The sequence below is a fragment of the Hibiscus syriacus genome, unplaced genomic scaffold (assembly GCF_006381635.1).
Source record: "Hibiscus syriacus cultivar Baekdansim isolate YM2019G1 unplaced genomic scaffold, ASM638163v2 tig00110017_pilon, whole genome shotgun sequence".
NCBI lineage: Eukaryota > Viridiplantae > Streptophyta > Magnoliopsida > Malvales > Malvaceae > Hibiscus > Hibiscus syriacus.
Window position 1 is genome coordinate 16910 of NW_024062565.1, and position 14773 is coordinate 31682.

General features: G+C 35.5%; 1 protein-coding gene across 4 annotated transcripts; it reads left to right on the forward strand.

The window, feature by feature from the left end:
- Positions 1 to 13076: 13076 nt before the first annotated feature.
- LOC120212814 lies at positions 13077 to 14504 on the forward strand. Of its 4 annotated transcripts, none has more exons than XM_039210993.1 (5): positions 13077 to 13255; positions 13339 to 13447; positions 13542 to 13607; positions 13692 to 13748; positions 13837 to 14504. In XM_039210993.1, exons 1-5 carry the CDS (start codon positions 13107 to 13109, stop codon positions 14443 to 14445), a joined length of 990 nt encoding a protein of 329 aa, XP_039066924.1. In that variant the 5' UTR covers positions 13077 to 13106; the 3' UTR covers positions 14446 to 14504. The 4 variants fall into 4 exon arrangements, with proteins under 4 accessions (XP_039066924.1, XP_039066926.1, XP_039066925.1 ...); XM_039210995.1 differs by having other exon boundaries at positions 13542 to 13586; XM_039210994.1 differs by having other exon boundaries at positions 13545 to 13607.
- Positions 14505 to 14773: the final 269 nt, after the last annotated feature.

Here is a 14773-nt window from a genome sequence, read left to right on the forward strand (position 1 = left end):
ATAGACTCATAAAGAAATGCATACAAAAGTTGAAGAATCCCATTTACTAACAGTATCTAAACTAAATCATCCACAAGGCGTTCAAATTCAGTGTGTTGTCAACTATAAATTGATGGCTATTTTCTCACCGATACACCAATCTGAACTTTTCACTGATACACCCATCTAAACCTTCCACTGAATTAGTCTAAGTCGGACATGGTATCAATTTACTCTGCTTTCTTCTCCTTCTCTACTCTAGGCTTTTGATATATAATAATTTGACAAAGGATTGTGCCATTTGTCACGATACCAATTATCGAGCCCGCAAGAACTTCATGGGAGTCGAGGACACCAAATGGATAAACCAACAGTGTACATGGCATGTGTACAAAATGAGTTTACACTGCCAATTTTTTTTTTTTTTAGTAAAATTGGAAGTTCTGTAATCTATCTTCTGGTTTCCCATAAAAAAGGAAGAAAATTTGCTTTAGACAGAAGAAGATTGTGCCAAATGAGAACGGAGAACAGAAGAGCCAATGAGCTATGGAATTTTTTTAAACAAGTTTATAAAAAAAATAGAAGATGAAAGTATAATAAAAAAAAGGATACCACTAGGTGGTGCTTTTTCCTGGATGCTGGTAAATACTCTCTCTGCAAGAGAAACACATCAAATAAGTTTAGTTTATGCCTTGTCATTGGTACAGGAAAACGCTACCTCTATGGCACTATAGTCACTGATACTCCAACTTAATCGAACAGAAAAGAAAACATGGATACTCCAACAGCTCTATAAACAATATGTACTTACCAAGCGAGCCAGCAGTAATCATTATGCATGTTAAGAAGCTGAGCTCCCCGGATGGACATGCAATAAGAAAGTGAGCTGAAGGAACAGAGGAGCTCATTATCACTTGGTGGGAACTGACCTGGATTTAGTAATATCTACTTAGACAAGTAGCAGTTTACTAGATAGAATCTATTGAGTCAGAAGTTCACTGAATTTACTAAGAAAGAAGCCTTTTATTTTAATATTTATGATCATAAATAGGTTGCGATAAAACAGTGCAACACGAAGTGAGCATTGATGATTTCCCACTCTTCGAACATAGTACAACTTTGTTTTCAAGCTATCAACAGTGGATGCCTTAGAGGCAAAACCACAGCAACTATGATTTACAGGTTATACCTTTTACAGCATTTAAGGATTACAAAATAACAGCCCCCCGAGTCCCCGACGGGTTGGGCAGACAAACATGCAAATATGAAGCCAGGAACAACAAGAATCAAAGCCTTATACAGATATGAGCTGTAAAAAATATATCAGAGAAATGTTTACACCTTCGTTGCCTTTAATTATTAAGGAAATTTATGGAGCTGTGGCAATTTCAAAAATCAAAATGTTGGTGAATAAATTTGTACGGTTTAAGAGAAGGACAAACTCAATATGGAAAATGTTGTGTATCGTCTTAGGTTACCGCATGAGGTTGAGCGTATTCACGATGTGTTCCACATGTCGATGTTACGTAGGTATCAATCAGATCCTTCTCATGTCGTTGCGACGGATGAGGTTGAGGTTCATGCTAGTCTTTCTTATGAGGAAGACATGATTAAGATTTTAGCTAGTGATGTGAAGGTGCTTCATGATAAGCATATTATGTTAGTAAAGTGTTGTGGCATAATCACAATGCTGAGGAAGCAACGTGGGAGACCGAGGAGTCGATGAGAGCTCAATTTCCACAGTTTTTCGATTAGGGTAATTTTGAGGACGAAATTCTTTTTAAAGGGAGAGAGTTGTAACATCCCAAAATCGGGTCCAATAGTTTCAGGTCTGTAGTTGGGTTGGTTTCCAGGTTTTCGGTAAAAAATAATAATTTGGTATTTTTGAAGTAATAAATAATTTTGAAAGTGGTTTAATTTGTTTAAGTGGTATGGAGTTATTAATTTATATTTTTTGAAATTAATAATTTAATTTTAATAGGTGACTAAATTGAATAGTATCAAAGTTGTGATTTTAATGACTAAAATGTAAAGATAAAAAATCAAAAATCCATGAAGCCTATTTTACCAAGGTTCATGATTAGTGTTTTCCCTTCTAAATTAACCGTATCTTAATTCTTCCTTTTCGCCAAAATTCCATCTAGATTCATTTTCTAATCTTTTCTAATTTTCATTTTTGGTTTTGTGATTAAACGTTCAATTTTCTTTTTCACAATTTTCTCTCTCTTTTCTCTCAAAATTATCTCAACCTTCCTCTCGTGGCTGAAACCTTTTTTATTCTTTTCCAAATCTTTTGTTATTGATTTTCTATCTCCTTCATATTAATTCTCTTTTCAAAGACAAGATTGTCCATCTTCCTTTTCTCTTGCTTTTTCTTAAATCTTCTTTGGTGAATGCCATTGATGATCATTATTTTCCTTCATTCTCTTTTCCAACAAGGTTATGGTTCTCCCTTAGTTCTTTTTATTTCTTCAACGATATATGATCTGTGTGATTGATGCTTTTAGTTTATCAATCTTTTCTAAAGAGGATTTGTGGATTTAAAGATGATTTTAGGAGTTAATTAAAGATTTATTTTTTTCTGAGTTGATTTTGATGTTTTCTTGACATAAGTGATGTGTTTTTGGAGTGATTAAAATCATATTAAATCAGTTTTCATTTGATTATGGTTTGGATATTGATTTCTTGAAAATAAATGTGATTTTGGTGTTTTTCGAAAATCCAGGAATTGATTTTGGTTACTACTAATTTGGACGGTTTAAGTGGTTATTAGGAGTTAATTTTAGTTGTTCTTTATTACATTTAGGTGAGGCAAAGTGATGTTAAGGTGTTAGGAAGCTTTGTTTTGGTAGCATAATTTTATGTTTTTTTAGTGTCTTTTTGATGTGTTGACTTGCTTTCTAAGGTGTTTGATAAACTTTTTCTTGAGGAAAATGGTGCTTAGTGTATTGGTGATCGTTTCCTAAGTGTGTGGAAGTAGTTTTGCTTAGCGAACAACAAAGGTGAGTGACTTTCATTCTTGTGTATGGACTTGTTCAAAGGTAAATAGAGGTATAGTATAGAGTAAATCTTACTCTAGAACTCAAATAATGATGAATCTATATTGATGCATTTATTGAATATGTGATGTGACATAAATTGTGAATGCGATATGTGAATTTTGATTGTGTTGCAATAATGCATAGAGATTTTATAAGTGTATTTGAAAGTGAGGATATATTAAGTGAAAGTGAACATAGATGAGTTGACATTCTCGTTGTCCATATAAGTGTGGTTGATCATGAAAACCGAAAGTGATAATGTTTCAAAATGTGTTTAAAAGTTTATAATTGAAAATATGCATCATTGACAACCATTATTGATGAACTTGGATTAATTGGCTATTTGTTCTTAATGAGACATTTGGATATGAAAGGCATGCATAGGAAAAAGTACTCTAAGTGTTTTGTTCAAGCTTAAGTGATATCGGGATTATACGGGATAAGGTTGGTACATTGAGCTTATCTCCGAGAAGATTAAAGGTAAGGTTGGTTCATTGAGCTTTGCTACGAAGGTCGTGGGTTTTGGACCCATGTGAGTCCATAAATAAAATGAGAGATGTATGGAGTCCATTTATCCAACGAGTGAGTTGTATTTAGAACAAAGGCCATTGATCTTAAAATGAAATAATGTGTGCATTATGTGTGGCTTGCTGAAAAGGTAATAGTGCATGTATGTATGTGTTGGATGGTAATATATGATGAATAATGCATGCATGTAATCTGGAAATTGTGTTTAATCATGATGCATAATACCGTGACATGAGTAGATAAATGTTGAGGTAAAAACAAGTGAGGAGTGAATGCATATAGGGCTTGCCTTTAGCTTTGGATTATACATTACTTAGAATGTTGGTTATTCACTAGGCTTATAGCTCACACTCCTTGTTTAATACCTTTTTCCAGTGGTCTAGTTGTCGCGTCAAAGGCAAGGAGCTTGCATTCAAGGTGATCGAACAAGGCAAAAATGAATAAAACATATATGTTGTTTTTTTCCCTAAACATGGCAATGTGTGGTCCTTGGAAAATGGACAATATTGATAAACTTTTGATGTAATAAGATTGTTTTGTTGTGGAATATTGGTTTGTGGTGTTGGAGTTCATTTGGTAGGTTTTAAAGTATTGGATTGTTGGAATGCAAGTTGTTGCTCACATGAATGTGGAAATTTACCTAAAGTTGAATTGTGCCTTAAGTAAGTGGTTGGTGTGCTTAGACAAGTGATATTAAGTGTACTAAACCTACTAAACTTAAAGAAAGCAAGAAATGATCCAAAATGCATAATTGGAGTATGTGAATTGTTCTCTAAGTGAAATTTTATGCAATCTTTGACTTTTGATGCCAAATCCTTGTATAATACTGTGACTCATGTTATGAAGCATGTTACAAGTGTATTTTTGTATGTATAAAATGGCATGATAGTGTCCAAGCATGTATCTAGTCCCCATGAACAATTATGTGGAAGTTTAGTAACTCAATTATGAATGTTCTTGAGAATTCTGTACTTTTCCAAAAAGAAGGATCGACCCCTTTAGGGAAATGATCGATTCCTTTTCAAAAAAGATCGATCACAAACTCATTGTTTTGCCTAGAATCGAACCCCCATGAAAAAGGATTGATCCCTCCCAAAAAGGATTGATCCCTTTGTTGTGTAGCCCAATGAAAAGTGGAGAAATTACATTCATTAAAGATCTGAAGTGTCCCCAAGTCTTATTTTAACCCCATCATGTTTGTGTGAGTTTAAAGTGATCCAGAAATTAATTTGCTAATTAATGATAACCCTTAAATTGGATTTTATTGAGACTTGAGTTATCACACTTAAATATATCTAATTTCATAATGGGAGTGTCAATTGTATGTCTGCTTTTGGTACATTACTTTTGAAATGTTTATGTTTTGGTCCTTAGGGATGCATGTTCAATTAGGGGCTCGAAAAATATCCAATTGGTATGAAATTTTGCATGTTACTAATTGGTAACCAATTAAGACTAATAGTAAACTTAATTTGGAGTTTGGAGGTTGAATTATTGGGATGATGTGAAATGTTCATTTTACCCCTATTTGATTTATAATGTTGTTATAATGATTCGATGCTGTAAATGATCATGTATTAGATTCAATGATTTGTTGTTACGTTTTCTAAAATGCATGATTTAAATTGTGCTTCCGCGTAGTGCACATGATAAGATTTTATTCGTCTGATGTGGTTGGAACCTAATGTACGCTCAGGTATCCAAGTCTATCTTCTAGACCAGGTATGGGGTGTTACACTTTGATACCAATAAATGTAACATCCTAATCCAGTCCGACCCAAAGATCATTAGATCACGATGTCACACGAGATCTGTAGAGTGGCTAACCCAAAATTTTTCTTTAAAATATCATATAAAATTCATCCAAGTAAAATTAAATAAAATGTGATAATTTAAAGTTTATAAAATATGGGAAGCTCCCAAATCATTCAAAATAAATACACCGAGTTTAAAATCAACGTAGAGTTACATCTGAATACAAGGGTCTATAATAGTACATGCCCTTTAATAATAATCAAGGTGTACTTTAAAGTCTCTATTGAGCTGGAACTATGGCGACAATAATGCTCCTCGATTGATCTCCTAAGAACTTGAGCATGGAAACATATTCCAAACGTTGAGCTTACGAGATCATTGCCTCACTAATAATTTTACTATACTATATGCATTCACTAAATATGCATGTTAGAAGCATAGGTATGAAGACATGGAAATACTGATCTATCATGTTGATATAGACATCATGGTGCAGTTAAGAGTTCTGCATCTTGGAGCTCACACACCCTTCTAACCTTTCTAAAATACCTTTGGGTATTTGGATGAGATCTGGATCTATATCAAAAATGTATACCCGACCAACTTACTTCGTCAAATATTGGGGGATTTGCGCTTAGATGGCAGCTAAGTGCCTTGGCACTGACTGGGATATCCAACTATACGATCATATATGCTAAAGTAACTCGGGTGTCTTGACTGCGTCCTGAACATCAAACAAGTATAGTTTTATGTCATTCTAATTGTTGATGTTTCTAACTGTTCTGAGTTTATTTCTGTTCTCACTTGTACTTTTATTTCATGACGTTCTAGTATTGTTGGGTCCCTCAATTCTAAACCTTAAAACCTTTCGGGTTTCTTACCCGAAATTGTTCGTGGTACTGATACTAAGCTCCTCAGTGTCAATACTGGCCTATGGGTATCGATACGAATATGTGGTATCGATACTAATACCTTATTGAAGGCTGATAATAAAGGGTTGGTACTGATACTCCTTCTTGAGTATCGATACTTTTGGTTTGTGGTATCGATACTTTTTAGAGTACTAATACCAGATTTGGCTTCAATATTTTGAAAAATACCAAAGTATCAATACCCATGTTGGAGAGTATCGATACTCTACCTTTGGTATCGATACCCCAATGAGTACCGATAACAAAAATGGCTATTGAAATCTGCTAAGTGAACTTGGTATCGATACCACCCTATGAGTATTGATACCTCACCTATAGTATCGATACCCATTGTATGAGTATCGATACTTTTAACCCTAAATCTTTTTGTTTTTGACTTCTGAAGAGCAGTATCGGTACTGTTATTCAGAATCGATACTTGCACTCAGAAATACCATGTTTTGTGCATGAAAAAACCTCTCTAACACTCACAACGTCCTACTAAGGTTCCCAAATGTTATTAGAGTGTTATGTTTGATAATTGAGGTCATAATAAGTCTATAAACATGCTGAAAACACCCAAACACTGAAATCTACCATGAACATACTTCATAACTCATGCAAGCTAACAAAACTCACTTAGTGACCTACAATGTAGTTGAGTTGAGTTAGGAGTGAGTTATCTTGAGTCCTAAGCTGCTGAGAGCTCCCTCAATTCAACCAAGGGTGAGTTTATCCTTTCTCTTGCACTTGAAGCTTTCTTCAACCCCTCTCACTAGACAAGAATTAAACACATGGGTTACTAATGTGTTTGGGAGCTTAGAAAGGTATCAAAAACACTTAATGAAACTAAAATAATTTAAAAACGGGCTAGATGGCTACGGTTCTCTTAAATCCCCACAAAACCCATTTTTGGTATTTATGAACAAAACTTGATCTTGTGGCCTCAAATGAAAGCTCTAAAGATGATGGTTTCGATTCTTACCTTTACTGAAGCTAACTAGGATTGCAAGGCCATCAAGTTCTAACCTTTGCCTACCTCTCCAAGGAATAAGAAGGAGATGAATGGGAAGGAAGGAAACAAGGGAGAGAGGGGAAAAAAAGGAGACAACGTGAGATCTTCAACAATTAAGGGTTTTCATCTTTTGAGTTTCTAAATGGTATAATTCTCCCCTTGGTCCTTCTAGCTTTGTTCAACATTTAAAAATACCCACTTATAATTCTAGTTGGGTCAAAATCAAGTCCAAACTGAATCCCTATTAGGCCAAGCTTTCCTATAAGGCTTTTGGGTTAATTTAAATACTTCTGAGTTAACCCAAACTACTAACCCGAGATTCAAACCGTTACATTAATAATGTTTTTTTTGCATAGAGATTTACAAGAGGAAGCATATATGGATCTACCTCTTGGTTTTCGTACTGATCAGTCTAACGTTGTTTGTAAACTAAATAAAAGTCTATATGGGTTAAAACAAACTAGGAGAATGTGGAATGAAAAGTTGACTAGCTCTTTGCTTGCTCAAGATTTCAAACAAGTTGTTTCTTATTATTCCTTGTTCTATAGAGGTAAAAGCACTAAATTTATAGCTTTAGTCATATATGTTGATGATATTGTTCTTACTAATGTTGATATGGTAGAAATTAATAAAGTAAAAAGTTATCTTCATGACATGTTTAGAATTAAAGATTTTGGTGAGGAAGTTTTTTTGGGCCTTGAGGTATCTCGTTCTAAAAATGTATAAACTTGTGTCAGAGGAAATTTACTATTGATCTGTTAAAGGAAACATGTTTTCTGTGTTCTAAACCCACTGTTACACCTATAGTTGCAAGCAGTAGGTTGTCCAAAAATCAAGGCCAACTACTTTATAATAGTACAGGTTATATAAAACTTTTTGGTAAATTATTATATCTTACTAATATAGACCATCCATTGCTTATGATGTGCAATAACTTTCTCAATTTTTATCAGTTCCTACTGAGGATCATTTAAATGTAGTAGATAGAGTTCATTGATATCTAAAGGAGACTCCAAGGCAAGAATTGTTCTTTCCTACAAAGAGTGGCATGAAGCTTAAGGCGTTTAGTGACTCATATTGGGCTTCTTGTCCTGATTCACGAAGATCTCTCACTAGTTTTTGTGTTTTTTAGGTCTTGCTCTAATCTCATGGAAGTCTAAGAAGCAACAAACAGTTTCTTGATCATCTAGTGAAGCAGAATATCAAGCAATGGTTGCTATCACGTGTGAAATACAATGGTTGCTATCACGTGTGAAATACAATGGTTGCAGTTTCTTCTCAATTATTTAAATATTTCTTCAATATCTGCAGATCTTTATTGTGACAATCTCTCGGCTATTATCATTGTTGAGAATCCAGTTTAACATGAGCGCGCTAAACACATAGAAAGTGATTGCCATCTAATCAGACAAAAACTGCAACAGGGTGTCATTGTCTTATTACCAGTCTAATCTCAAAATCAATTAGTCGATTGTTTACCAATGCTTTGCCTACACATTCTTTTTAACGGTCCATTGTCAAGTTGGGCATTCAAAATTTGTATGCTCCAACTTGATGGGAGCTAACAGAATGTATGGGTTGGTTAGATAGGTTAACAGATTATAAAGGTTGGTTAGTTAGTTAGGAGAAAGTTAGTTGTAGTTGATGCAAGCTATCTGTATAAATAAGTAAGTCTAAGTGTAAATGATCAGATTTGTGAAATAATAATAAAGCTCTTTTCTCAAGTTCTACAATAGCTTTTTGTCTCGTATATGTGATCATTGTTTCATTTGGCTCAAAAAAAAAGAAAAGAAAGATAAAAGTACTGAACGAAAAAAAGTGTAGAATGCTAAGATCAAGAACATCAAAATGTAGTGGAAAAAACCCAGCAAAAAACAACATTAAAAGAATAAATTTTGACTGAAGTTTCACTTGATGATGTTAATAGTGTGCGAGCCAAAGTTGTCATTGGAGTATCCAAGGAGACTTAGGTGTGCGGATTTCATCAGATGATTATAGAGAAGAAGAAACAACCGGTGGTCAAACCAAAGGACTGTGGAGATGAACCCGATCTTTGAAGAGACATGACTATTTAACGTGGCGGTCAATCCAGTCGAGGTAAGCTGTAAACGGTCTAACTGTGCATTCTGTCACGTCTATTAACGGTGATTAACGTTGAGTGATTAATTTGTAACAAATCGATAACATTAATGACCGATTTGTTACTCTTGAAACTTCAGTGAAGAAAACAAAAATTTACTCAAACATTCGTAGATATTTGTGTAGCTTACCCTTTTTAATACCATCTTTCAGTGGAATTTCTGCATGAGAGGAGCAACTTTTCTAACGGGTCATTTATTTCTACTTGGATCTTCTCTGAAAAGAAAAGAAAAGAAAGTTGGGGCCAGCTTGGTGGATAGTTTTTTCTTTAAAAAAAATAGAACTGTTGTATGTTGAAGAAAATCAAGACATTGCAGCCCAGCTTGAGTAATTGAAGTTTGTTCTGTGAAGCATTGCAAATACCGCAAATTTGAAACTTCCCCAGCATTTAAGTCTACGTTTTTTCTTTTTTGCGTTAACGAATTGTCGCTTTTGCCGATACCCAAACATGCTGTTTAGGTTCAAACACAGTTTTGTCCGGTGCTGCTTAGGTTTATTTCTTTATTATGCTATTATTTTGGCTCTATTTGATCATGTGCAGAGGTGTACCTAGGGTGGGAGTTAAGCTTTCATAAAACTGCAGATCTTGTGAGTCACTTAAAGAAACCTGAGTCCCTGAGCCATATATTTTGTAATGTAAAATATGGACAGCTTAGTTCTTAGCTGGAATCACTACCATTGCTGCAGTGCAGGATAGGCTATTTTGTTATAATTACATAAATCCGGCATCGGTTGAAAAGATGATTCAAAACCGCTAGTATTATTTTGGTTCTGGAGCAGTAACATAAGGTTCAAAGAAGCAAGAAACAATAACTTTATCATCTGAAGCAGAATATGCAGCAACAACAGCAGAGGTGCCGCAAGCTTTGCGACTCAGAAAGCTTTTTAGTATTCCAATCTTGAACAAAAGGAAGCAACTTAGATATTTGTGACAAATCAACCCACAATTGCAATAACAAAGACTCCTTTTTTTCATGGCAGAACTAAGCACATTGACGGGCATCAACATTTTATTCCGAAGCTTGCAGCTGATGAAATTTTGCATCACAAATGAGCATATAACTGGTGTATTTACAAAGTCTATTTCTCAGGCATCATTTTTTCAGATCACAGTTGGGAGTGTGTGATTTTGCATCAAGGGGTAAGTTCTAAAATGCTGGTGCAACATTAAACCTGTTAAAGCTTTAATTTTGGTTTATCATTAGTGATGTTAAGCCGATAAAAAGTTCCAATGAAGAATGTGGCAGTGTTATTATAGTAGGATGTGTAGCTGCATAAGAACATAGAGAATGAGGTAAACAAATGGTAAAGATTTTTCTGATGAGATTTAGGACTATGGTTTGCACCAATCCGAGGTGGTTGGCTATTAGACTGTTCAATCCAAAGAGATAAGGAAAGTCGAGGAAAGGGATTATAATTGTAGAAGTGGAGAGGGCAGGGCCATGCCCTAAAATGTCCTTTTAGAAAGAGTTGGGATGTTCTTTTGCCTTGCTTATTGTAGCTGTCAATCTTTTTCCCTGCCCCCACCTTGCATGCCACCACCGTCCCCATCGTTCCACTTGATCCAATATCTTCTGCAATTATTACATCGAATTCTGAATGAAAATGGTTATCTTCCTTCGGTCGTATTACTCTTGCTTTGAATTGCTCCTCTCTCGTCTTTCAACAGCTGCCATATGTAAATTACATTGGGTTAACTTTCTTTTTGAGGGGGAGTGAAGGTATTGTAAATGGAGTCCAGTTAAAACAAGTTGATGCAAAAGGTGAGAGGGACGTGTTCATCTTGTTCATGAAGCATGCTGCTGAACTCTCAGTAATTAAAAGGATTGCTGGAGGACCACATTTATCTTTTCTTACAAAAAGTTACTGTAAATAAGATCTCATCCAGATTTCCTCTGCCTCTTCTTCCCTTTAAGACACTGAAATTGAAAGCTTTATTAGTGTTGGAGATCATCTGTAATCTTGCCAAAGTTTTAACAAAATGCATAAAGTGGTTAATTTCTCGATTGCATTTGTGTGCACCAAGGCCCAGGATTGCATTTGCAACCCACTTTTAGCTATTTCTTTCTCAGCTTGATCAAAGCTTCCTGATTATACATGAAGAAGGTTGTGCAATTCAAAAGAATGAGACAAAAAGGGTTAATCTCACATTGAAACCTGCAATTTTATCAGCAAAGTCTCTGCAGATGCCATTTTGGATGACCTTGAAGATAAAGCTGGAAACCTTTCTTGCTCTTAGAACTAGCGAGATACTGCAGCTATGACATGTAAGAATCTGGATCACATATCTCACAATTTTGATACTTTTTATTCGACTTCTTATCAATTATCATTTGCATCCACAGAGGTGTTGGGCCAGGCTCAGATTCATGGGCACTTAACATAGCCAGATATAAATAATCCTGTCATCAGCATAATTGATTCACAAGACTCATCCATCAACCTTTCAGGACCAATGCAACTACAACAATAGACAAACACATGTATATTGACATCAAAATATTGTTAGAAAAGAAAGGGGCGAAAAAAATGACGCTTAAATGATGTTTTGAATGCTTGTTGCAACATCACTTTCTTAAACCCTAAATAGATTCAGATCTAACCATTGCTCTAATTCCATGCTCTAATTCCCTTTTTTCTTCTTATTTTCCCCTTTGTGTCATTAGCAAATGAAGTGCCTCTTACTGAAAATCAAAGATAAATCTAGACCTGTTAAACTTTTTTTATATCAATATTCTGATGTAGACCTGTTAAAATGAAAATGAACCAGAAGTATAACTTTTAGCCATGGAAAACAGTTTTCCAGAATCAAGAGACTTGTTGCATACAGGGTATATTCTTATCTAATATATGTGCAAGAAACATTTTTTTCCAAATGAACTGCAAGTCATGTAGCAATTTTAAACTATTCAAGAACACCAATGGGGAATCTTTTTTCTGTGACTGTCTGTCTGGCCCTTTGGGCACTAAAGAAGGATGACCCCAGTTGTCATATTATTGTGAATTGCAAATTACTAGAGTTTGCATGGTGAGATAATAATCCCGACAAAGATCTCACATTATCGTACCCTAATCAAACAGAATTATTAAAACCAACTGTTTGAACCTGTTTCACATTTGTCCGTTCCGCTCTTCTCATGGAAAGACACAAAATTAAAGAAGCTTCCGTGGGGAACCTATCTGCTCTAGAAAACTCATTTCCAAGTCCTTACCCTTTAGCAGGGAGAGTGTATCAAACTCGCCCAACAATCTTGTTTTGGGGTTTTAAACCTCTCCATTTTCTTACGTTTAAAGTATTAAATCAAACCATAAATGACCTGGTCCCTCCGTCAGAGATTTTTCCTTTGGAGCGTGTTGCTTTCACACTGACTTGTCCACTTTTTATATGTGCGACTTTAACTAGGACTCTTTCTCGGGTGCCAACTCTACTTTATCTCTCACTCTCTCTTGCCTTCTTCTGTGAGTGACAATGGAAGCTGGACTTCCAATGCTTAACTGTCTCCTGCAGCACACGCTACGGAGCTTGTGTTCATATTCGGATTCTTCTTCTCCTTCTTCAAAGTGGGTTTATGCTGTATTTTGGAGGATACTGCCTCGTAATTATCCGCCACTTAAGTAAGAAAACTAAAAGGAAAGCTTACTAGTAATTGTCAAAGGCCATTGTTCTAACGTTCACTGGGTCAAATTTTTTCTTGAGGCACGTGCATGTCTGGTTTTTGTTCCATTTTAAGCTCCTGAATGACTCTGTGTTATAGGATGCTTGTCTGGGAAGATGGGTTTTGTGATTTCCATGAATGTGAACGTGCTGGAAGTGGCTATGTAAAGGGAAGGTTTGGAGCTGATATATTCTTCAAATTGTCGCATGAAGTTTATAATTATGGAGAAGGGTGAGAATTCCTTTAACTATAGTTAAATTCCTTACAGAAAATTGAAAGGCTGCACGGTGAAGTTAATGGCACCTTGATTACAGGTTAGTAGGGAAAATTGCAGCAGATAACAGTCACAAATGGGTGTATAAAGAAACCCCAAATGATAATGATCCTAAATTCATCTCCTCCTGGAATTTGTCTATTGAGCCTGTAAGATAACATGTCTAGTTGTTTATTTCATCCTCAACGGGATTCACGTAAGTGAATGAACATTTCTCTAGTTTTTTTTTTTAATTCCTTTAAGCAGCAACCTAGGGCGTGGGAATCTCAGTTCAATTCAGGCATTCAGGTTGGTAATACACCAAGTAAACTATGTGAAAAGAGAATTTTAACTGTAAGGGCCGCCTGCAATAGCCCCATTCAAAAGCTCATTAAAGTTTCTGTTGATATACAGACAATTGCCATAATTTCTGTCAGAGAAGGGATTATTCAACTAGGTTCATTGGACAAGGTCTCTCTCTTTTTCCTTCTTTTGTTTTTCTGTTGAATATATATACATTTTGGCTTTAAGTGTGTCAATGAATGATGGGATTTTTCAGATGGTGGAAGATCTTAATCTGGTGATCAGCATACAGAGGAAATTCAGCTATCTCCAGAGCATACCTGGCGTCTTTGCCATTCAAAGACCATACTTAGCAATTCAACATCCATACGCCCTCAAACCGAATAACCTGTTGTCGGAAAACCACGAAACATCAATCTGTCATGATGACAAACGCCGGTTAGGTGGAATGAAAAGATTTGTCGATGAAAGGCCAGAGGATTCTCCGATCAAATCAATCAACTTAGGTTCGAACAGCCCTCAAAATGGAATTATAGGACCACCCTTTTGGTCAATTCCACCCCTTGTTCCTACCGTGTCTTGCAGTCTTGGAGCTTTGTTATCCAAGTTGCCTTCTGTCATCCCATCTTATAATGCCATTGAACCTCCTGAAATAACTCTCATCAACCACCCCAACACTACAAACCAGAGAGGGAAGGATGATAATGGAGGCTCAGTAGGTGAAATTCTCATAGCCGAGTCAAAAACAGAACCTTTAAGTCAATTGGAAGCTGCTGATCAGGAGAAGCCAAGACCTGTAAAAGCTAATTTAGTGCTACAAGAAGATGCTGTAATACAACTGGGATTTGGGCCTCTCAAAGACTGACAAGAACATAGTTTGAACTCTGAAGCTTGACTAATTAGGATAATAAAAATATTTTATTATCGAAATGATACGATTTTTCTCCTTTTTGTTCATGTAGTTGTTTCTGCATCACTTTCCTATGGTCGTGTCTATAAAATATTAGAGTTATTTAATAAAACGTAATAAGCTGGTTGATTATACTGATTAAGAAAAAGTGAGAGAAATGGAAAGCAAGGAGGTGACTGGTGATATGAAAGAACTTAAACAGAACAAAATAGTGCTTTTAGTTTTTAAAATACGAGCTTAGGACTTAATATAATTGCCAAACTATAGCATTTGATTGTAGTGT